Source organism: Alosa sapidissima, chromosome 4 (genome assembly GCF_018492685.1).
Source record: "Alosa sapidissima isolate fAloSap1 chromosome 4, fAloSap1.pri, whole genome shotgun sequence".
NCBI lineage: Eukaryota > Metazoa > Chordata > Actinopteri > Clupeiformes > Clupeidae > Alosa > Alosa sapidissima.
Genome location: NC_055960.1, coordinates 11,728,273 through 11,750,749, shown reverse-complemented (window position 1 = coordinate 11,750,749; position 22,477 = coordinate 11,728,273). Strand labels below are relative to the sequence as shown.

At 45.7% G+C, this 22,477-nt stretch overlaps 1 protein-coding gene across 1 annotated transcript in view; it reads right to left on the bottom strand.

Annotated features, from left to right (window-relative positions):
- The window catches only part of ca16b (carbonic anhydrase XVI b), a 71,329-nt gene that overhangs the window by 12,922 nt on the left and 35,930 nt on the right, over positions 1–22,477 (bottom strand). The window contains exons 4-13 of the mRNA XM_042089932.1: positions 19,333–19,481; positions 16,139–16,234; positions 10,313–10,379; positions 9,775–9,932; positions 7,667–7,862; positions 4,228–4,412; positions 3,795–3,903; positions 3,465–3,514; positions 2,413–3,160; positions 1,690–1,828 (exon numbers count right to left, since the gene is read on the bottom strand). Of these exons, the coding sequence (XP_041945866.1) occupies positions 1,690–1,828; positions 2,413–3,160; positions 3,465–3,514; positions 3,795–3,903; positions 4,228–4,412; positions 7,667–7,862; positions 9,775–9,932; positions 10,313–10,379; positions 16,139–16,234; positions 19,333–19,481 (1,897 nt within the window). The remainder of the gene's footprint in view (positions 1–1,689; positions 1,829–2,412; positions 3,161–3,464; positions 3,515–3,794; positions 3,904–4,227; positions 4,413–7,666; positions 7,863–9,774; positions 9,933–10,312; positions 10,380–16,138; positions 16,235–19,332; positions 19,482–22,477) is intronic.

Sequence of the window (22,477 nt, the reverse complement as noted above, 5' to 3'; positions counted from 1 at the left end):
GCTCCAATCGAACAGTGGCTATTAATAAACACAGAAAAGTGTTCCATCTCCTCTGCGGTAAGGAGGTGCTAGCTGTGAGGAAAGAGTGCACTGACTATTTCTCCATCCTCCAATTTCTCCTGCCACCGGTGAGACTGACAACATGTAATATCTGTAATTCAGCAGAGCTTTCTACTAACAGTCTCCACTAAAATATGCAAATGAAGTGTGGCCTAGCGCACTCTATTAACAGACATCCAGCCAGGCAAGCACATGTAAATGCTCTCGGTTTCAGACAACTGCTACGGCTTAGATATCTAGTCACATGCCAATGTTGTTTTATTTGCTCCACGGACTTCCTTATTTTATGACTCACACACACACAGTTGTAAGCTTAGCCATTGGTTCATTTCCCCGGCTCTTTATTCACTTCTGGTCCATGCACTCTAGAGAGAGTGAACTCCATAGACATGGATGGGAGTAGTGAGTCACACAGCGCTGGGCGGAGATTCTAAATCACAAATGAAGTCTTAGCACCATGTCTTCTCATTCATCTGCATGGCCTTCCATTAGCAGGAGGTTTCATTAGCTGCCATGGACATAATGCGACATACATCAAGGGACGCTTAGTGAGTCCACTGCTGGCCCAGATCAAATGGCTGGAGATGGATCAGACGCGGGCAGTGTGTAAACAGCGCCTCTGGACCGGGGGACGTTGGGTCTGTCCGTTTGTTAGTGGCGGCACGTTTGTGTGTGCATTCTGCATCTCTGGCTCTAATGACCTGGGTTAATTGCTGCGTCTGCCACAGCCGCTCTGTGGCGGTAACCAGCTGTGCTCTAGCCGTCACTCCGTTTGTCTTTATACGTGTCTTTCAGTCAGTGTGTTGTCCTCTTTTCAACCTGGCGCACTTCCTTCCTACCTTCCTTTTTTCTTTCTTTCTTTTTTCTGTCTTTTCACTTGAGTTTTTTACCTTCCTTCATTTCTTTCATCCATCCCTCCATTCTCTCTATCCCTTCTTTCTATCACTCTGCTGGCACTCACTCCATCTCTCCTTCTGTCACTCTCTCTACCTCTCTGGACCTCACGTGGCTGACCCCCAGAGCCCCCCCCCCCCCTCTAACAGTCAGTCATGGAGGACTGTGTGAGGGATTTTTTTTTTTGTAAAACTGAGCAGCACACCGCACGTGTTCAACGTGCTGTGAGATCACGAGGCCAGTGCAGGAATGGGACAGAACTGGACTAGGGAGGCGATAGGAGAGGAGGAGAAAGGGAGAGGAGGAGAGAGGAGAGGAGAGAAGAGGAGGAGAGAGGAGTGGAAACTCTCAAAAAAACTCTCAATATAAACCTGACACTCTTTTACACAAATGTCACACTCTTTCATCTAGTGGCCAATTCCATAGATAGCAATTCTATAGTTAGAGCAGTGGCACTGTACTTATGTATAAGTAATGACAGCAGCAATTACCAAGAGTTATGAGGAGCTATGGAGGACTGCACTATTACTATATGAAATATACTGTGTTCATATGTTACAGGCACATACAGGAGAGTTCAAAGTTCACTATAGCCTTTAGTCTCTCAGCTGTAAGGGCTAATGCTTCCTAAGCAGAAAAGAGAAGAGAAGAGAAGAGAGGAGAAGAGAAGAGAAGAGAAGAGAAGAGATGAGAGGAGAAGAGAAGAGAAGAGAAGAGAAGAAGAGAAGAACTCACCTCCAGTGCACCAGCATCATCATGAGCAGGACGAGGCAGAAGAGAGTGAGCATGGACACCACCATCAGGGGCATGACCCACTCCACCATGCCCGACATGGACACTGGGTTACGGGTCACATTCAGGAGCCTGCTCCCGTCTGGAGGGTGGCAGCACAGGGCAAGCACGGATCAAAGACAAGCCATGATATCACAGACCACTTAAGTCAAGAGAAAAAGAGAAGGGACAACGAACACCTTAGACATGCTGCAGCTTTTTGTGAGCTACGACGACTGGGGAGGTGGGGAGGGGGATAACGTTTCCCTTATGAGGTTCTAAATGCTGCGCCCCAGCAGATGTTGCCACCTCATTAGAACAAATAAAGTTGGCAGCAAGTGTGTGTGTGTGTGTGTGTGTGTGTGTCTGTGTGTGTGTTTGTGTGTGCATGTGAGGAAGCTTGCACACTATTTCCAAGATAAATCATTGTGTTCATTAAACAGAAAGGGCAAACCGTAATGAAGGATCCTCGTTAACACCTCTAATTGCTACTCTGGTACTCCCGGAGTCTAAATGGTATCTGTACGGCATATGTTAGCCATGTAGACACCACCAAGGGGAGAGAGGGAAGAAGAGAGGAGAGGAGAGAGAGGGGATGAGAGGAGAGAAAACGGGATGAGAAGAGAGGAGAGGAGAGGAGAGAGGAAAGAGGGAAGGAGAGGAGCTCAGAAAAGGGGGCTGCCTTACCGGTGTGAATGGTGAAGGGCCAGTGGTTGTGGTCCGAGCTGACCAGTCGTGGGGGCGTTGGCGTGGGGCTGCCGGGCAGCTGCATGTCGGCCGTGCTGTTCTCCTCCTCCTCCCACATGGCGAGTGTGCTGCGCTCCAGCGACGGGCTCAGGGTCATCTGCTCCAGCTGGTCTTCCGGGTCAGCAGGGGGCGCAGGCGTCCCAGGGCCGCCCTCTTGCTCGTGCTCCGTAGACGTGGTGGTGGGGAGCGGCGAGGCGGTCTCTTTGCCCTTGCCGTTTCCCCCCGTCGTCTTGGCGCGCTCCGCGTCAGTCTTATTTTTCTCTTTCCTCTCCTTCTCCTCCCCTTTCTCCTCGTCGCCTTCCTCCTGGTCCTCCTCGTCGGCGTCCTTCTCCTCCTCGTCCTGCACGGGCACCTTGTTGCCCTCGGCCGGGATGGCGTTGGAGTCGGACGCTGCTGTCTCGGAAGAGGGTGCGGGCGCCTTGTTGCGCGTCGGATTGGAGCTCGGAGGCGGGGCCTGGGTGGACCACAGTGACCCGGGGAGGGAGGAGATGACCCCTCCGCTGAAGCCCAGGCCCGCCAGCAGGGTGCTGGTCACCACGGACGCCACGGTGGCCTGACCGCCGCTGGACGGAGGGCCGATGCCGGTGGCCATGGAAACGAAGGAGAAGGGGAGGCCGGAGGAGGTCCACGTAGAGGAGCCCGAGCTTATGGGGGCCATGTCTGCTGAGGAGGCTGGAGAGACCGTAGGCTGAGGGGGGAGTGACAGATGGGGGGGGATAAGGAGGGTGAGAGAGAGAGAGAGAGAGAGAGAGAGAGAGAGAGAGAGAGAGAGAGAGAGAGAGGGTGGGGGGGGGCAGAGGGGAGGAGCAAGATTGGAAGGGAGAGAGAAAGAGAGAGAGAGCGCAAGAGAGACAGAGGGAGGGAGAGTATGGGAGAGAGAGGGACAGAAGGAACAAGGGAGGGATGAGAGGAGGGCCGAGAAACTCACGTTGATGTGCAAAATCATGTTGACGGGACTAACTGAGGGGATTATAAGACGTGTTCATACATACCATTCCTGTCTTCACTATTCTGGACCCTTCGAATATTCTGGTGGTATTAGCTACAACAAAACACAAAACAAATGTATTTGAAAATATATGGAACACAAAGACACAACCAATCCGACGTCAGTAGGCAGTTGCCACTAGGCATGTTTTTAAGAAACACCTCACAATGTACTGTACCTACATGGACACACATAGGATGTGAGAGAAACCTCTGGACAAACAGTATGTTGTATCATACAATTTGTTATAAGGAAATGGTGTGTATGCTACCAAACACCAGCTTCCAACACTGTTAAACTGCATAGTTTATTCTTAGCTGGGTTGGTTGGCTACCTCTGAAGAGTAACGTTTGGCTGAAGTCACTGCGAAGATCCTTCTGACACACTGCTTGCACTCGGAACAGATAGAGGATGTCTGATGAGACGTGTGTAATGACTGCCCTCTGCAGGAAGCCACACACACACACACACAAACACACACACACACACACACACACACACCACAGGGAGAGACAGAAAGATGATATTCATACTCTGCAAATAAAAGAGTGTAGAGTGGCAGTTTCAAATATTTCCTGGAAGAATGAAGCAGAGCAGAAAAAAGGGCTGATTCAGCACAAACACAAGCCCCAAAATAGCGGCCCTAACAGGGGTGCCTTCTGAATGGGGTGAGTGAGTGAGACTCACAAAAGCATAATAAAAAAACCCTACTCAAAACCACCAGTATAGGCTGGCAGGCAGCTCCCAGGCATGCCTTACACACTTACTGTATCGTGATCTCCAGTCTTGGTGAAGGTCTTCTCGTAGGCCACGTCGTCCTTGACCCAGCTGTAGGAGACCATGAAGTTGATGATTGGTGGATGGAACACGGTGGAGGGCCAATCCCAGTGCACCACCAGGGCGCTTTGGTTCAGGGAGTACACCTTCATGTTGGCCGGAGTGCTGCTGCACACTGGAGGAACCAACCACAGGAAATGAGAGGGAAGGAGAAAGATGGAGAGAGAGAGAGGGGGAGAGAGCAGGGGTGGGGGGGTACAACAGTAATGTATGAGTCATATGCCAATGTGACAAAAGAGAGCCATGGAGAACGATGGAGTGAGATCCTGCACTCATCCGATTAGCGGTCGTCTCGTTGGAGATAAATGAGGAGAATTAGCGTGGCTTGTTCGCTCGCCGGCTCGCCTGTTAGCTCGCTCGTAGGTAGCTGTGCCAGAAGTATGAGGCCCAGGTCTCTGTGTTGCCCTGAGCAAAAACTAAATCTTTTATTGAGGTCTGACTCACTAAAATGTTTTTCAGAGCAGTGCGCTTCAAAAGTGGGAAAATAATGCATGAGTTCATATAAAAGTGCCTCAAGGCCGTCGTCCTCTCTGCAATGTGCATCTGAGCTACTGAGACCAGTGGGGGGGGGGGGGGGGGGGGGGGGGGGGGGGGGTTGGTGAAGCGCTGTTGCACCTTCTGGCCTCTAGGTGGCAGTGCAGACCTGAGGCCTGCTGGGTTTCTTCTCCAGGTAGCCAAGTCTAGATCAACACTTGCCGTGACAGGACATTACAAAACCATTCCCAGAATTGACCCGCTTCCTCACACATCACAGTCCATATCTACACCATGACATCCTCTCTCAGCACCACTATCACCATCAGCAACACCATCATTTTTTCCAGATGATACAAACGGGATGGAGATGAGAGCACCACCCAGACAGAAAAGGTCTGTAAGACATATACAGGAATCACACTTACACATGTACCGTATTCACATGATACATCTGTGATTAAAAGAGTGTCCATATTTAATACTAAAATAGCATACTGCCCTTCAACATGCAGGCTGGTGATACATGACAATAAAGCTGAATCTAATCTAACATATATATTTTTATTTGAGTATGAAAGGGGGCATATTTATTTCTATTAAAACAATGTTATCATATATACTATACAAAAAGGACGACAAACAATATAGGCCTGACATGAACTTTCCATACTTTTTGTAAATGGGTAGTATAGAGGTAATAGTTATGTTAGACCAACATAATGATAACTAAGGTGGCAGCAGGCCTAACGGTACTGATTTAGTGATGAAAGGAATAGTGATTGAAAGCACCACTTGCAGTTTAATCACAGCACTAGACACATAACCAGACAATCAACATTCCGATGAGCACACACCCGTGTACAAGGTTATGCTGGGGCGAGTCTGAATAGATCTTCAGTGACCTTTCATAAAGCACACATAGAAATAATGGCTGGGGTCTGTGTGTGTGTGCGTGTGTGTGTGTGTGTGTTTGTGTGGGTATATGCGTGTGTGTGTGTGTGTGTGCACGCGCGTGGGGATAAATGGGGGGGGGGGGGGGGGAGGTGGTACAGGGGTGATTAGGCCAAAAGCACCTGCAGACAGGCGCGCACAGCAGGGGTGGTGCTGTTAGCAGGTATGATCACCAGCAAGTTCATCAGCCCCATCATAATTATCCTGATTAGTCCACTGATAACAATAAAGCCTGCGATAACCATCAGCCTCTGCACTAAAGAGCTCCGTTTTCTTGTTGTGATGCTTTTCTGAAGAAGAAAATGAGAGAGAGCAAGAGAGCGAGAGACAGAGAAAGAGAGAGAGAGAGAGAAAGAGAGAGAGGCCGAGAGAGAGGGGGAAAGAGAGAGAGAGAACGAGAGAGACTGAGAGAAAGAGAAAGAGAGAGAAAGAGAGACAAGGAAAGAGAGAGAGCGAGAGAGAGCGAGAGTTGAGAGAGAGAGAGAGAGAGAGAGAGAGAGAGAGGCAAAGAGGAGCTTGGGGTGAAAAGGGAGAGCTTTGTTGAAAACAAGGCCCTGCCAACTTGTGAAAGCCACAATGACAATTTCGTACCTCCGCTTCCATTTGTATGGGTTTTATTTTTAGCGTGAATATTAATGCTGATTACCCGGCCTCTTGGGTGCCATTACAGCGCTTCCCACTTCATCATAACCATTGACAATCAATTCTTTCTGCTCAGCATGGAACCAAAAGCCCAACATTTAAAGGAGCAAGGTTTACAAAGGTTTCTGTGTCTCTCTAAAACACGATCTCACTGATGGAGCATGGACGCCCCAAAATCGTTTATTTTTTTTATTTTTTATCAAATAACTATGAAAATGGGCAGCGGTAGGACATTGCGGTAAAGGAGAAGTGGGATGTGATCAGTGGATGTGAAAGGAGAACAGTGCTATATGGACTCTAATCTTGTGTCCTAACTTTGAGAGGTTGGGGCAGATTAACAAAACATCATTACTGTATGTTAGAAAACTGTTTTCCCATTCTCATAGATCTATATACAGATTTGTCATGGGTAATATGAATGGAACCCTGTCAGCCATGGCTGAATTTAATCCTGTGGTTATGTTGCTGCTGTATTTGTTGCTGGGGCTCTCTACAAGTGCACTGGTCAGGGCAGAGGAAGGCCAGCAGCTTCTGGACAGGTATCTCCAACAAGCCTTCAGCGTAGACACAGCAGATCCATTTGCACACAGCAGACAAGTGAAGGAGCAAGAGAGAGAGAGAGAGGGACGGAGTGTAGAACAGTGCGCTTAACCTCCAGAGTAAACCTGAACATTACGCTGTGCTCATTTTTATCTAAAGCCTCCTGGTAAACATACGAAGCCTTGGAAAGGTAGAGACATACAGTGCGGAGCTTTTCAATCCATCATTACATGGAGTGCAGCCTCCACATTCTGAGTATTCTGACACCCATCCCCATTGCCTCAGGTCCAGCTGTCTTCTTAATCTGGAGCACGACCACCTAGCTCAATAGCTTATCTTATTCCCTGGCTGCGGCAGCGCCGCCCGCCACACACAGACAGGTTATTTGGACTGACCCACTTTTTGACACCCTCCCCTTAACATAGAGGATGGCCAGTTTTTCATCACGGCATCACCAATACTAAGTGCATGACTAATTGACCAAATCCATAGAATATGAAACAAAACCAAAAGCAATTTTTTTATAATATATATATATATATATATATATATATATATATATATGTGTGTGTGTGTGTGTATTTCTCCTTTTAGCTTTTTGTAAATTCAAGATGCACAGTTCTGACTAACACTAAGAACTGCAGTCATAATTTTCCCAAGAAAAAAGGTCAGAAATGCAAGATAATTTCTGCATGTTTGAATGTGTGTGTATTTTGTTACCACTACCAGTGTTGGTACCACTACCAACCCCAATCTTACCCTTAGAGGCCTCTGTGCCTGTGGGCCCATTGTAGCTGTCCATCAAGGGATCTAAGGCCCAGGCGTCCTTCACGGCCGACTTGAAGACCTGCCTGCTGTCCAGATCCTGCGTTGGGCGGTGGTTGTTCCGGAGATACTCCACCGACTTCACATGGTCTTGCTGCTCCGTGGTGAAGATGGAGTAGAAAGCCTCCAGCTAAGTGGACATAAGAGAGAGATAATAAGAAAAAAAAGAAAACACCAAATGCCTCACCAAACAAGCCAGGTTTGAAAGCTGAGGTCACAGAGGGCAAGTCTGAATGTCTGAAAGGGAACTGTTGTGTGTCAAATCAAGTTCTTTTTAATTAGATAGCACAAGAGTGCACCCAAGGGCAGACAACACCGTGTTGTGATGAGAAAGGGCAGCCGGGCAGAGAGGAAAGTCGCCAGGAGTAGAGGTGAGAGAATGAAAATGTAACAGACGATTAGATTCTTGTAAAATGTAGAAAAATACTAGATATACTTTACAAGCTAGACATGTTAACATACTCTATCAGTGGAGGAATGGCGGTGAAATAAAAAATTAAGCTCTACAATAATGTTGAGAATATATCAAGAATCCTCCCCTGCAGCATTAATCTAGATGGTTTGGTCCAGTAGCAAATGGACTGCACAAAGCAGTCAAACAAACAGATGAAAACATCTTGTTTTCTAAGGAAAGTGTGTACAAGAAACATAAAGTTTGCAGAACTATGTACAGACCTGAATGAGTGGGGGAGGCTATGAAAAGGAGTTATGTGAAAAGAGCTGCTTTGTTGTGTGGGGTGCAATGACAATGGTGTCCTTTAGATTTTGTCCTTTTATGATTCTCACAACAAGAGATAGAGGATTTTCTTTTTCAGCGGAGTGGGGAAGTGCTACGCCGTGGGGATCACGTTTGCGACTCGCAATGCTGCTCGCTGAGGTCTATAAACATCATTTGAGATTTCCTGCGTATGGTAGAGTTTGGTTAACTGTAAGAACACAATGGCGTTTGTCATGCCAAACAAAGGTGGCTCGGATTTTTGTCCCCACTGAGAAGCTGTCTGGAACTGTGTGAAGTTTTCTCAATTTGAGCTTCAGCAAAGCAGCATAGAAGACTGTATCAATAAAAATCAATAAAAACAGATCAATCTCTGTTCCTCAAATTCAGCCTACTCACTGAGAGCTCTTTTAGGCTTCTTTCAAGAAATTACGGAAATTTGGCTTCTGCATACAGGATCTTAATTCTCAGCCACTCATCACTGCTTTGACAGGAGTCTGAAGCAATAAGTGGCATTTATTTTGTCATGTTACATCTTCTCAGCAGACAGTCAGGCTCGTCCACTGAAAGAATATGGACAGACGATACCTAAGGTTATGATGTGCTGACATGAAAACTAACTGCTGGCACTATATACATTGCTATTCAAATGCAAATATGCCAGACCATAAAGCGACCAAAGTGCCTTTCAGATCGACCGATGACAGCTTCTCTCATCATACTGATTACATTACAATCCCTGGCGTTTCATAAAACTGCTAAATTAAGCGTGACCATATTTACTGAAGAAGAAATTTCAATCCGCTCAGTGCCACAAACTGCTTAGAGAGCTAACATTTTCATATGCAAATACCAAAGTCTGATTGGAGTTCTCAAATTGGCTAATTTGCTGTAAAACATCGCTGAGTGGCAGTAATAAGGCCCAATCTAGTTAACCAACTGCCCAGGAAAAGCACTTCCCCATGGTCTCTGTTTTCAGATCCATGCCCCGTGTGTGCCTCGGCATACCTACTTACAGTCCGACTTTGCCACAAGTAATGGGTCACACCTGAAGATGAATCACACAGCCTTGTTTGGGACGTGGCATGGGAAAGCCTATTCACACAGGCGTGTCTCCAGAGGTCCGTAAGACCACCAGCAAGCAGCCTATACTCTCTCAGATAAACCCAATTTGTAGGCATGAGAGTTAAACAGTGGGGCGACATCATACTCGGAGTACTCGGCGCTAACCTTGGCTTCCCAGACAAGATTAATGGCCGTAGCGGGGTGCGGACGCAGGACTGTACCTGGAGGCTGGGCGGCGGGACGGGACGAGAAGACTGCTCACCTGCTGGTGTGACAGGAACACGGGCCGGCTGAAGACGATCCACTCCACTACCCGGCTGCACGGTGGCGTGGTGAGGGACCCCGTGTAGCGATAGTAGCTGCCCAGCGACGACGGCAGCAGATCCCGGAGCGTAAACGACCCAAGGAACGTCTCCTTCTCTGGGGAGGGGAGGAGGAAAAAAAGCACAGGTCACCAGGGAATAGACAGACCGGATCCTTTCCTGGCTAGCGCTAGCGGCGTTAGAGGATGGAGTCTGATCCCCCCACGGCTATCTCAATCTTTTATTCCTCGCAGCCGTGTGGGGAGATTATCCAGTCTACCTTATGTGCAGAATGCCGCATCTTACGGACAATAATGCCTCTGGCACAACACCTCTATTCTTATTTGGTCTCTGTAGCCTAATCTTATTTCTGTCCTGTAAATATTGTTTCGACAAGGGCCAAAGCGGAGCACCCCTATCTGAGTAACTAGGCTTAGGTTGATTTGGTTTTACTGGTACACTGTGAATTCCAAAGAGCGCCGTTTTACAGCCACTCACCGTGATGGACCACTCCCTTGAGGCCTGCGATGATGGGCTCCACCGCCACATTGTCCTCTTTTCCAACCTATGAACAGCCCAGACATGGAGAACCGTTACCATCATACGGTTCATCCTGTGCTCAGAACTTCCACTCACTATACAGTGCACTATATATAGTGAAAAGCCTCCACATAGTTATTAACCATAAAGTTATTCATAGTGCACTCCATAGTGTATAGATGCACCAAACACAGGATGAGAGTTGTTACATCTATTGTGAATGAAGACCAGATGCAATTTCCGGAGGAAACATAACATTTTGGGAAAAAATAACGTTCATTACAAACATTGTAATTTTCATGACAAAAAGCCAAATGCTATGTGGTCCCATGGTCCTCCAATAATGACAGCCATCTCCAAACCACATGGTTAATGTACACTTTAATTTACTGACTGGGATGGTAGCCTACACCATAACTTGCCAAACACAATACCATAGGCAAACACACAGACATGACTCCTCTATGTGATCCTGTCATTGTGAATGAGAAAGATGGTAAAAATCGTGTGAAAATTGTGATTGTGAATTGTGGGAAAAATCATGGCAATTCACTTCACAGCTAAGAAAAAGGTTCAACCAGGAGTTCATAAAAAAAACCATAAAGTAAAGATTACTACAATACAATATGTTACTGATCAGACACAGCTGTACGATTCATATTTCTACTTGCAGGCTATTCGAGGGCAATTCCATGGAAAATTACGTTTTTTGTAACATCCATAACGCCAATAAAATGTGATGGTATGGTATGATGTTAATGATTACATGAAATTTGAGTATTTGCTATTTTTGGCTGAAGAATGTACATGAGAAAAAATGCACAAACAATGAATGTTATCATTCGAATCATACAAATGCCAAGGCATTTCACTGGCGTTATGGATGTAACAAAAAGTCAATTTTCCGTGGAATTGCCCTTGAGTGTAAATTACATACATTTGAAACTTGTACACAACAAACTTGATGTTGGGTTGGGATTGACAACATAATGTTAGAGTGCTGCGCTGTTGTTTGTGAGGATATATGGCAACTGATGTGAACTGTGAGCTGAAAACATGGCATCTGTGTTGCCACTGTCTTTTTCCGCTATGTGAGGCTAAGTAAATGTATTTTTATGTAGGAAAAAATAGCACTGAAGAAACACCTTTAATGGAGCGATAATGAACAAAGTAGATGCAAAGAGAGGGCAAAGTGTCAGGATCTGGCCCGGACCGTTGGAGTTGTGCCACCCTGGTGGCCATTTTGTGTATTGTCCTGTGTTTGTTTTTGCCTGTTCCCCATGTGCTTTGTGTTACCTGCCGGTCACCTGTCTTTGTCTCCGCCCCATCTCCTTATTTGGTCTGTGCTTCCTGTCTTGTTTGTTTTCCCTCCATTTCTGCCTCCTCACCTGTTCCCTGTTATTGTCTCGTTGGTTTCGTCCAGTCCTCTGTCTCTGTTAATTGGTCTGTGTTTCTACCCTCCTGTTTCTCTGTTCCTTGTCGGATCGTCTCTCTGTTTGTCTAAGTCAAAGTCCCGTATGTAAGTAAGAGAGTCTTTAAATGTAAAGTTCGTGTTAAAAATAAATTCTGTTTTTTCCGTAATTCTGCCTGGTGGAGTCTTGCACTTGGGTCCTCCTGCAAAACCGTGACACAAAGAGCCACATGGAGTGCTGACGTTAGTGCAAGTTTGGAAAAATTGAACAGCTAATATGTCTCCACTTGGAACCTTAATAAAGATTCATCAGTTAGATTCATTGCCAGAGCTTCTATAGAGGGGGCAACTGCTACAACTATAACAGCAGCTACGCTCGCCTTGCACTCCACGGTGCTAATAGCCATAAGCAATAATGTTGTGGAGCATTGGAAAGGAAAATGTTTAGAGCTCACTCTATAGATATATTTCTTCAAGGTCCAAATACAGCCCTATACGCCAAAGCACCTGTGCCCCACTTTTTCATGTAAAAAAGCATTTGTGCATCTGTATGTGTGTGCACGTCAGTGTGTCTATATTAGAGCTGGCTACACTACTATGGAGGCTGACTTGAAGAATCTTTCTTCTGTTAAAAAACAAAATGGGTTTCATGGATTAGATTCAAGTCTGCCTAGTGCACTATTGGCATCATCATATCCAGCTTCATGAAATAGTAACCTGGAATGCTTCTCGATTAACATGAGTGAACGAAAAGCAACATGTATGGGAACTCCTTCAGGGCTGTAGGAACAGCATTCCCAGTGTCTATTGGCTGAGACAATGTCAAGAGTGTGAGATGCTGTCATCATAGCAAAGGTTGGCTGCTTTGGAGAACCTATAATATAAAAAATGTTGCTTTGTTTACTCCTGTGGACAGACGTGTGTGTGCGTGTGCGTGTGTATGTGTGTGAGTGTGTACACACATGTACAGCTTGAGTAGACTGCAGCAGAACTGTAGTGGAGTCAAATCCGTGGCCTTCCCAGACAGGTTATTTACTAACTCCAGCGGCTCATTGTTTATGCTGACAGCACAATGCATTTGTAAAGCTCTAAGTCATGAGAACTACAACACTCTAATGGCTGGAGCACTGCGAACAAACACTCCATTTCTCACACAGGCCACTACCACAGCAGCACAGGCCACAGTGTGCTTAACACATGTGCGCACACGCACACACACACACACACACACACAGACACTCTCTCTAAAACAAATTCACAAACTCTCTCTCTCTCTCTTTCTCTCTCAGGGCTTTGAACCAGATTTTTTTGCCAATTAGTTTGTTCTGAACAGAAACAGTATTTTAACGTTTCCGGTTTTGGTTCCCACCCTAAAATTGACGTTCCCGAACCGGTTAGAACAAAAAAATATTGTTCCTGAACCGTTTAATAACGTTCCATGTCAGCTGTCGGACAAAAATATATGTATGCTTTCAAACGGGCTATTAATAGTCACAGTGTATTGTCTTTTAGACTCCTACAGTCTGTCCTATCCTACAGCAAACATAATAAAACACTAGGCCTCTGCTTTATACAAGCTGCACCAGTGTCTTCCTATAGCCTTTAACCTGAATAATTGCCTGGTCAAACAAAAAATGCTGTCATATATACAGTATATTTTGGTGGGTACTGTAATATTGGATTCTTGGATGCCTTCCCATTGTCTAAATGCTAAAATGAGGACTATTACGTTTTTCCAAATAAATTAAAGCCTTGTAGCCTTAACGTTACAGTAATGCTTGTTTTTTCCAACAATGTTAGTCACGGCCTAGTAAAAAGAGAAAACAGGTGAAATGAAATCATTGAGATCTGGAGACTTAATAGGTCTTTTGATTGCCTGCTAGTGGCAAGCTCTGTCTGTCTGCACTCTCCATGCATTCATTGAATGACAGGAGGTGACCCTCATCTTTTCATTAAAGAGCACAAACTTTCCCAGGAACAAAAAAAGAACCGGTATTAACCGGTTACCACTAATTTAAAAAATTGTTTCTGTTCCGGAACATAAAAAAATCATAAAGCTTCTGGTTTCGTTTTTGTTCCTAGCAAAATGGCAAAAGTTTCTGGTTTTCGTGTTCGTTCCATGAACTGGTTCAAAGCCTTGCTCTCTCTCACACACTCTCACACACACAGACAGACAGACATATAGTACTTTGTACACACGCACAGCAAGAAAAATCAAGTTGTTCTATTCCCCAGGCAGCTGCTACACACAGCATGTAAAGCTGTACATGGCAGTGTCTACCTACACATCCACTGCACAACACTATGAATACAGAGCAGCCAGCAGCACGCCCCGGTAAATGGAGCTGTTCCCATGCAGATGTGGAGAAACCACTTGTGGACATGAAAAACCTGAACTGTGACTGCAGAGGTGGAGGTCAGAGACATTACATCCATCAAGAGGACTTTGTAAATTAGACAAAGCTCAGCACATACACACACACACACACACAGTATAAAAGTATAAGTATTATACTCTTTTGAGAAAAATTGAGAAATTTGGTCTCTGCATTTATCCCAATCCGTGAATTAGTGAAACACACTCAGCACACAGTGGACACACAGTAAGGTGAAGCACACACTAATCCCGGCGCAGTGAGCTGCCTGCTACGACGGCGGCGCTCGGGGAGCAGTGAGGGGTTAGGTGCCTTGCTCCACACACACACACACACTCTTGATCTGTGAACAATCTTTAACAGTCTACCTACTGTACATGTGGAGTTGCCCCTGCTAGTCTTTATATGGGCTCAATTAGCTTTGAATAGAAGTGTTTTTAGAGTACGGTAATCTTACACAGCAGGATCTGGGCTGACTTGAACAGCATTCCCTGTGCAGTGCAGCAGGACATAAGAGTAGGCTACACAGGCTGCTCTCAGAGCGATGGCAACTCTGCCTCTAAATGGCAACATCAAATGCATAATATTCTGAACTTCAATATATCTAAAATATCTTAAATATATGGTCTGCTGTTTTTGTGCAATGACCATAAGTCCCTTGCCACACCACACACACACGCACACACACACACACACACACATATCAGGACTGACAGTGCAGATACTGTAAGAGGAATATAAGTACATCATTTATAACATTTATGGCTGTTGCTGAATATTTCGACCAGAGCTGGATTGGCTCTTTTTTCCCCTGCCTTCTGGGAATTCTGCGGAGAAGGAAGATAATGGTTTAAGGGGAGTGTAGCAGATGATGCCCTTGCTCTTTAACCTGTTGAATCTCCTACACCATAATGGCTCCCTGGGGACACATTCAGCCCCGCTAAATCTAACCCCCAAAGTGTGTGTGCGTGTGTGTGTGTGGTTGGGGAGAGGGGAGGGTGAGTGTGTGTGTGGGAGGGTGTGTGTCTGTGTGTGTGTGTGTGTGTGGTTGGGGAGAGGGGAGGGTGAGTGTGTGTGTGTGTGTGTGTGTGTGTGCGCATATGTGTGGTTGGGGAGAGGGGAGGGAGAGGGGTGGGTGAGTGTGTGTGTGGGAGGGTGTGTGTGTGTGTGTGTGTGTCTGTGTGTGTGTGGTTGGGGAGAGGGGAGGGTGAGTGTGTGTGTGTGGGAGGGTGTGTGTGTGTGTGTGTGTGTGTGTGTGTGTGTGTGTGTGTGCGTGGTTGGGGAGAGGGGAGGGTGTGTGTGTGTGTGTGTGTGTGTGTGTGTGTGTGTAAACTGCAGAGGCAAGGCAAAATCTAGGAGGGAGGACATATTAAGCATGCATATGTATTTGCAACCAGACAGATAATTGGAGAGAAACCTCTAGAGGATTAAAGAGATCGGTAGCGTTTATTCTGTGAGCCTGTTTGTGTGTACAACTGAGCATGTGTGGGAGAGTTTGGGTTATGTCTGTGTGTGTGTGTGTGTGTGTGTGTGTTTGTGTGTGTGTGTGTGTGTGTGTGTGTGTGCGTGTGTGCGCGTTTGTGTCTGAGTGTGTACACATATGTGTAGTGGAAGCTGTAGAAAAGCGAACAGAATACACACTCCATTATCAGCAATCACAAGCACAGAGCACAAAGGAGGGAACAAACAAATCACAACTCCCATCTGTTCCAGCTCTCGCAGTTACCTGGAAACAACTCCCAAGGGTCATGTTGGTAGGGTAGCAAGGATCATCTTCGCAGGTCACTAAGACACTGTCTCAAAACAAACATTGGGCCTACACAACCCAAGGAACTAACTGAGAAAATAGCTGAATTGAATTGATTGTGTTGCACATACATTCAGCCTCACTGAGAATCATTTCCTTTTTCTTTTTCAATGACGCCACAATATTCTGCGCAAAAAGGCAGATTACATCTTCACATCAAAATAAGCACTCAACTGCGTGACGGCTCGTACCTGAAGGAACACCGACATGGCAGCTATGATCCGCTTCTCCTGGATGGCCGCACTCAGGCTGTCGAAGTCGTCAGGGTTGTACAAGTAAATCTGCATCTGCGAGTGAAAAAAGAGAGGATTTTTTTCAGAGAGAGAGATGAGAAAACTGAGAAAACTGTCTGGGTCACGTTCCAATACAGACGACAGGCAAACATATGTCTTTCAAAGATTGTTCCCGTCACTTGGAACAGGACACTAAATGCGAATGCGGTCTAAAGGCAGTGCTGCAGTGCTTTACAGGAAGGCTAGGGACAGCAGGCAGACACGCTTGCTGGGTATCTGCTGTGTACAGCACCAGTATTGGGTGAGAGCTTCAACAAATTACCGCTGTTGCCATGAATCCACAGAGGCAAGTCTGTGTGTGGGTTCACAGGAGGGGTCAATGAGGTTTTGCACTTGCATGCTTCACAACCACATACACACCCAGGTACTTTCACACACATGCACACACACACACACAGACACATGCACTCACACACACACAAACACACACACACACACACACACAAACACACACATACATGCTCATAGGTGCCGCAGTACACATGCAAAGTATATTGAAATACAATGTCTCGCACATGTCTTCAGCCCACCCCACAGCTTGTGGTTTTTTAACATTCATGAAAATAAGGGATTATACTTTCTCTGTGCAAAGGGATTTAGGGATGTGCCGTCCTAGTCTGAACCAAAGCCTCCAAATCAAGCATTATACACAATGTGTTCGTGCAGCTTAGCACATTTCCCCTGATGCACGGCAAGACACATACACACGAGAATTACATCCATGCCACACTGAAGAAAAAAAAAAAAACACACAAGCTCATAAACTGTTTCATTCTTTATCATTACTTCCCCTCCAGCCCCCCCCCCCCCCCCGCCTCCACTCAAATCATTTCTTTAGTCTCATTCCGCTTGTCATGCAGAGATTGGCTGTTGTGGGATTTGCTACGTGTTTTCAGCCACCACAACCGAGCCAACATCCAACTCGATCCTTAAGACTGACCCAATTATAGGAGCTCTCACAGGCAGATAGCACTGATGCTGACACACACACACACGCTGCCATTGTTGTTGCGTTTTTCGCAATGTTCCTTTAATCTGACGAGTGGCCACTGGGCCATGTGTGCCTCAGAATGAGGACTGCTGAGGTAATTGGCGGAGTCTTCGCCGCCTCACCTCACACACACACACACACAAACACACACACACACAAACACACACACACTCATTCAATTGCATACATATACAACACACACACACACACACAAACACACAATGCACATACATACACAAACACATACATACACATACATACACAAATACACGTCAGTTGCCTAACAAGCCGCACATAACAGGAGTGGGCTGATGGGGTATGGCAGTATGGGGGTGCTATGGGTGGGGTTTGGGCGGGGGGGATGGGTGCTTAGGGTGGAGGCAACCTCTAATGAGGACCATGGAGAAGCGGATGAGACTCTCAGCCTGCCTCTCCCCACAAATAGCCACATGGGACCAATAAGATGCCACCAAAATGGCCTGTCTGTCAAATTAGCTCAGAACTGGTTGAATTGCCTTTTGCATGGTTGTGTCCAAGTTTGAAGAACATTGATTTTTTTGCCTACTACTACTACTACTAATCCTACTAATACTACTACTATGCCTGCCATAGCTAGCTTGCTTGCTTACTGTCAAGAACAGTAATGACAAGAACAATTCATCCCTCATATACTTATGAATCCTAACTGCTCTCCTTTCAGCCTGAAAGCATTTCTCTGTGGAACTTTTAAGCTTACTTCCTGATGGACATTCAGTCCTCTCAGTCCATTCATGGTTATTCCCTCAGGAAAAAAAGGTAGTGAGTTTTTTTTGTGGGCCACTCAAAAACAAAAATGGTTCACACCAAATGTGCTGCACTGAAAATATCGTCTGACCGGGCACCTCGGTGCATCAGTTTTTCCATTACGATGGGCCACGTTCAAAGCGCAGGAGTGCTGTGAACACACTTAAGGCTTAAGGCTATCTCCTGTGTGGAGAATATTACGTCTCTATACAGTAATATTCATTTAAAAGAGCGTGTTTAACTTCATCTGTAAGAATGTTAATTCAGTGAGGTGAAGCTCCTGTGAAGGCACTGTATGCCTATACTGAGGTGATATAAATCATCCATTTACCATACAGTATTTCATGTCAGTGTAATGATGCATTTAAAGTGGCTGATTATTTTGCAGTGAGAAAATAAATATTCTCATTTGACAGTCAAGAAACTATAGTGAGAACTGCACTGAACACTCAGCCCCCTGCAACACCTGTCTGCCACGTCTCTGCACCAAAACAGAAATGGCCAGCCAATATTTTCTATTTCACACAGAATATAATATTACAGATTTTAAGGGCACCTGTTTAAAAACAGTCACATCCTAAACATTTTCAGGTGGCATGTAAAGCATGCGAGGCTATAGCATCAAGAGAATTAGCAGACTGCAAGAGAGAGAGAGAGAGAGAGAGAGAGAGAGAGAGAGAGAGAGAGAGGGGAGGGAGGAAGTCTCAGTGAATAATTCCGTTAACGCTTGAATCCGTCACAAAGCAAAGTGCCCCTTACAAAGCTCATCAATTTCTCTCTTTGAAATTTCTTTATTCAATGCTTTAGTTGTGTTCATTTGTTCTCCATGTGTACAGGCGGAGGAACGTTAGCCATTCATCATTAGCTTTTAACCATATTAGCCGATTGCTGAGGCTTCTTTATGCCGGCTTTATTTGCTTTAATTGCTTTGGCTGTAGTCTCTTCAATAACCACACCAAACGTCTCATTCTGTGCGAACCAGTGCAGGATTTCTCCGCATTGATATGAGGCTTATACTGGCTTATACTTATTTATTACTTTTCTTCTTACAGTTTAATGAATAGGATGACAACAAGTATGCAGAAACAAAATGAATCGCCCCCACCAGCCTCGACACACATACAAAACCTGAAGCCTGAAGGAAAGGCTACAGATTTCAGAAATATTCAAATACCTGAGAGTATAATGTGTCAATGTCTCAGTATGCACACGTCCACAAATCTCTAAAACGTTTGGCCTTTTGCATGTTTGTGTTTAGAATACAAATTCTCTGTATGTTCCACAGTGTAGGCTACAAGGCCAGCTCTCTCTCTCATACCTCTACAGGGAACTTGCGGCCGTTGATGCTGTGTTCAGATCCCGCCGAGCCGTTGCTGTGGCCCCAGTGGAACTCCATCCTCTCGGCTTTGAAACGTCCAGGCAGTCCTGCCCCCCTCACAAAGTAGTCATTCCTCAGCAGGATGGAAACTAGAGTGGCCAAATGAGAACAGGAGCGCAATATAGTTATTTTTTTCAAATGTACACAGTGCTATTGGTAGGGGATTTCACACAGCGACCAATCAACAACCAAGCCTATTTACTATCAAAAACAAAATCACAAACAAATCAACCTTTGTGGGCAAAAAACATGATCAACAGAACAACCTTCGAGAGCATTTCACTGGGGTTATCAAACAGGCACCTTCCTTCAGCAGTGTTTCATTGCATTAGGCTCATGACACCTCCAGAAGGCTCAACAGTGGTATCTGGCACAACATGTAATTGCCATACCATACCAAACCATACTAATCCAGGATGAAGGTAAAATTATGAGAGTTGACTAACCTATTATTGAATATTTACAACCTATTATTGAATATAGCACAATAAAAAAGTACTGTATATGTAATTGTACCATAATAGTCCAGGAAGGTGAAATTGTGAGTATTAACTAGCCTATTACTGAATATTCTTTTGTAAGAGACCTTTTTTTAGACACTTTGCCATTTCAACCTCATTATAAGTAGTCTAATTCGCCTGGCATCCTCCCCGGGTGTGGTAACTTTACATTTGCTGTTGAAATATGAAAGGGGCAGCACAAGAACACGCTTTCATACTTTCCTCTAAACTCCCTGTAAAAAATTATAAGCCTGACAAACAAAATGCTTTAAGCCATGTTCAAAAAGTTTACCCCGGACTTCAGAGTTTTAATTACACTGCAGGCCTTCAAAAATACACTCTGTCACACTGACTGCCGTTTAAATGGACCCCAACAATTTATAATGCAGCATTTTCATGAGACAAATTTTGGCACATCAAAATTATTGGTCCTGCTAAAAAAAATGTATGCGCTGGCAGGGGGCAGTCAAGAAAGAGTGCCATTTCAAAAAGCACTCTGATGTCGCTCTCTTCAGATTTATTTCCCCACTCCAATTAGGCAAAAAAGCAGTGTCTGAGATCAGACACTTCACGTTGACGCAAGTTCAGAACTATCTTCAGACCCACCGTATTCCGCACAAAACCGAAAAAAAAAAAAAAACCCTGTCTGTGTATGCGCAGTGTGGTGTGGACAGAGCACGTTAATACGAGGGCAGGGCTAGTGTAATATGAAAGTAGCACTTTCTGGACACAGGTCCTGCCGTGGCTTCTTCTGAGACACGCAGCAGCCTAGGCCAGACTGACACAGCTCCAGGCTACGTCTCACATCTCCTAGGCTACGTCTCACCTCTCCCAGGCTACGTCTCACCTCTCCCTGACAGCGTCTGTGAGTCTCTGCCACTCAGATTCATGGGCATATTTACCCACATGCTGCAATGTTTTGGGGCCTTAAAATGTCTCTATTCCTCACCCTCCCACCTCCACCTGAAGATAACATGTAGACACCATAAGCTGACAACCCCCCTTATATTTTCAGAGCTGCCATTTTAACAGAGTTGAGGCCAGCAACTGATTGAGTGTTGGTGACAGGATGTTTCAGCAAGATTGTCAAAGTAGACAGGATATTCTGACCTCAGGCCTGACGCTGTGAATGGATGAGGCGGAAATAAACAATTTCGACCAGCTTAAGAGCTAGAGAGGAGCTGGAGAAGAGGCGACGCTGTGACGCCTGTTTAAAGGAGCCGTGTGTTTAGAGCTAGAGAGGAGCTGGCGAAGCGGCAATGCCTGTTTAAAGGAGCCGTGACAAATACGAGGAAGCAGGGAAGGGGAGCAGGACTGAGCAGGAGCCTGTGGGGAGTCAGAGATATATCTGCCCCTGGCAGGGGCTCTGGGGCCTACATAGGCCACCACAGCTCAGAGCGCAGTAAGGAGAGAGAGAGTGGGAGAGAGAGAGGAGAGGGAGAGGGAGAGAGAGAGAGAGAGAGAGAGAGAGAGAGAGAGGAGGAGAGAGAGAGAGAGAGAGAGAGAGAGAGAGAGAGAGAGAGAGAGAGAGAGAGAGAGAGAGAGAGAGAGAGAGAGAGAGGGGGGAGAGAGGGAGAGGGAGAGGGAGAGAGACAGAGATGTAAAGCACCAGGGATTTACAGGGCTTGTCTGAGCTCACTGTACACTGCACACTGTTATGGTCTAGGGGTAAGGCCACAACAAAAGAGGGAGTCGAGAGGTTGGATCTTTAACTAAAATATGGATTTATTAACCAAACTAACCAAATAACAAACAAACAGTGTGAGGTGGGTCAAAGTCAGTCATCAGTAATGCATGGATGTTGTGTGTTTGCAATGTGTCTGAGTGCAGTGTTGCATGTCCAAAACCCAAAGTAAGAATGGCCCTGCTAAGGGGAGAGGAAGCAGTCCTCTTATCAGGACTCCAGTGTACAGGTGCAGCTCATCAGCTCGTTAAGTCCTAAGCACACCTGAAAACAAGTAGTCAATACGCAGAAGGCCTAACAGGCCGTCACACACCCTCCCCCATAAAACAGAAACCATAGGTTTCTGAATTTCAAATCAATCAGGCCCAAAACATCCAATATGGACAAAACATTAAATTACAATATGCAATTGTTAAAACTGTACACAAGTCTGCACCGCGCTTCCAGCTGAACTCACCACTCCAGGTACCCATCCTGAGAAACACAAAAACAAAAAAGGAGATGGCAAGAAACAGGCAGACGATCACTAAGGGAAATACTAACCCCAGCAAAATGAATTGTGCCCTTGCTCAACAAATTAAAACATGTGGATCAAAAAACAAATCAAATGGCCAGTATGAAAGTTCAAATGTAGAACAAATCTAAGAAAACCAACAAGTCATAAATCAAAATAACGCAGTGTTCACCACTTTAACTAGCATGGAGTTTTCCCCACTAACTATATAGCCCCAAAGCTAGCTAAACTTACCTATGGTCTTCATGAGGATTTGCGGCGGGTTGTTGTGCACCTTAAACCAGCGGGTTTGCAAAGCGACCTGCAATAGGCAACCCCACAAATTCCCACGGACGTGCTCCCGAGACAAATCACCCAAAGATGATTGACACGAACCGCATTGCCACA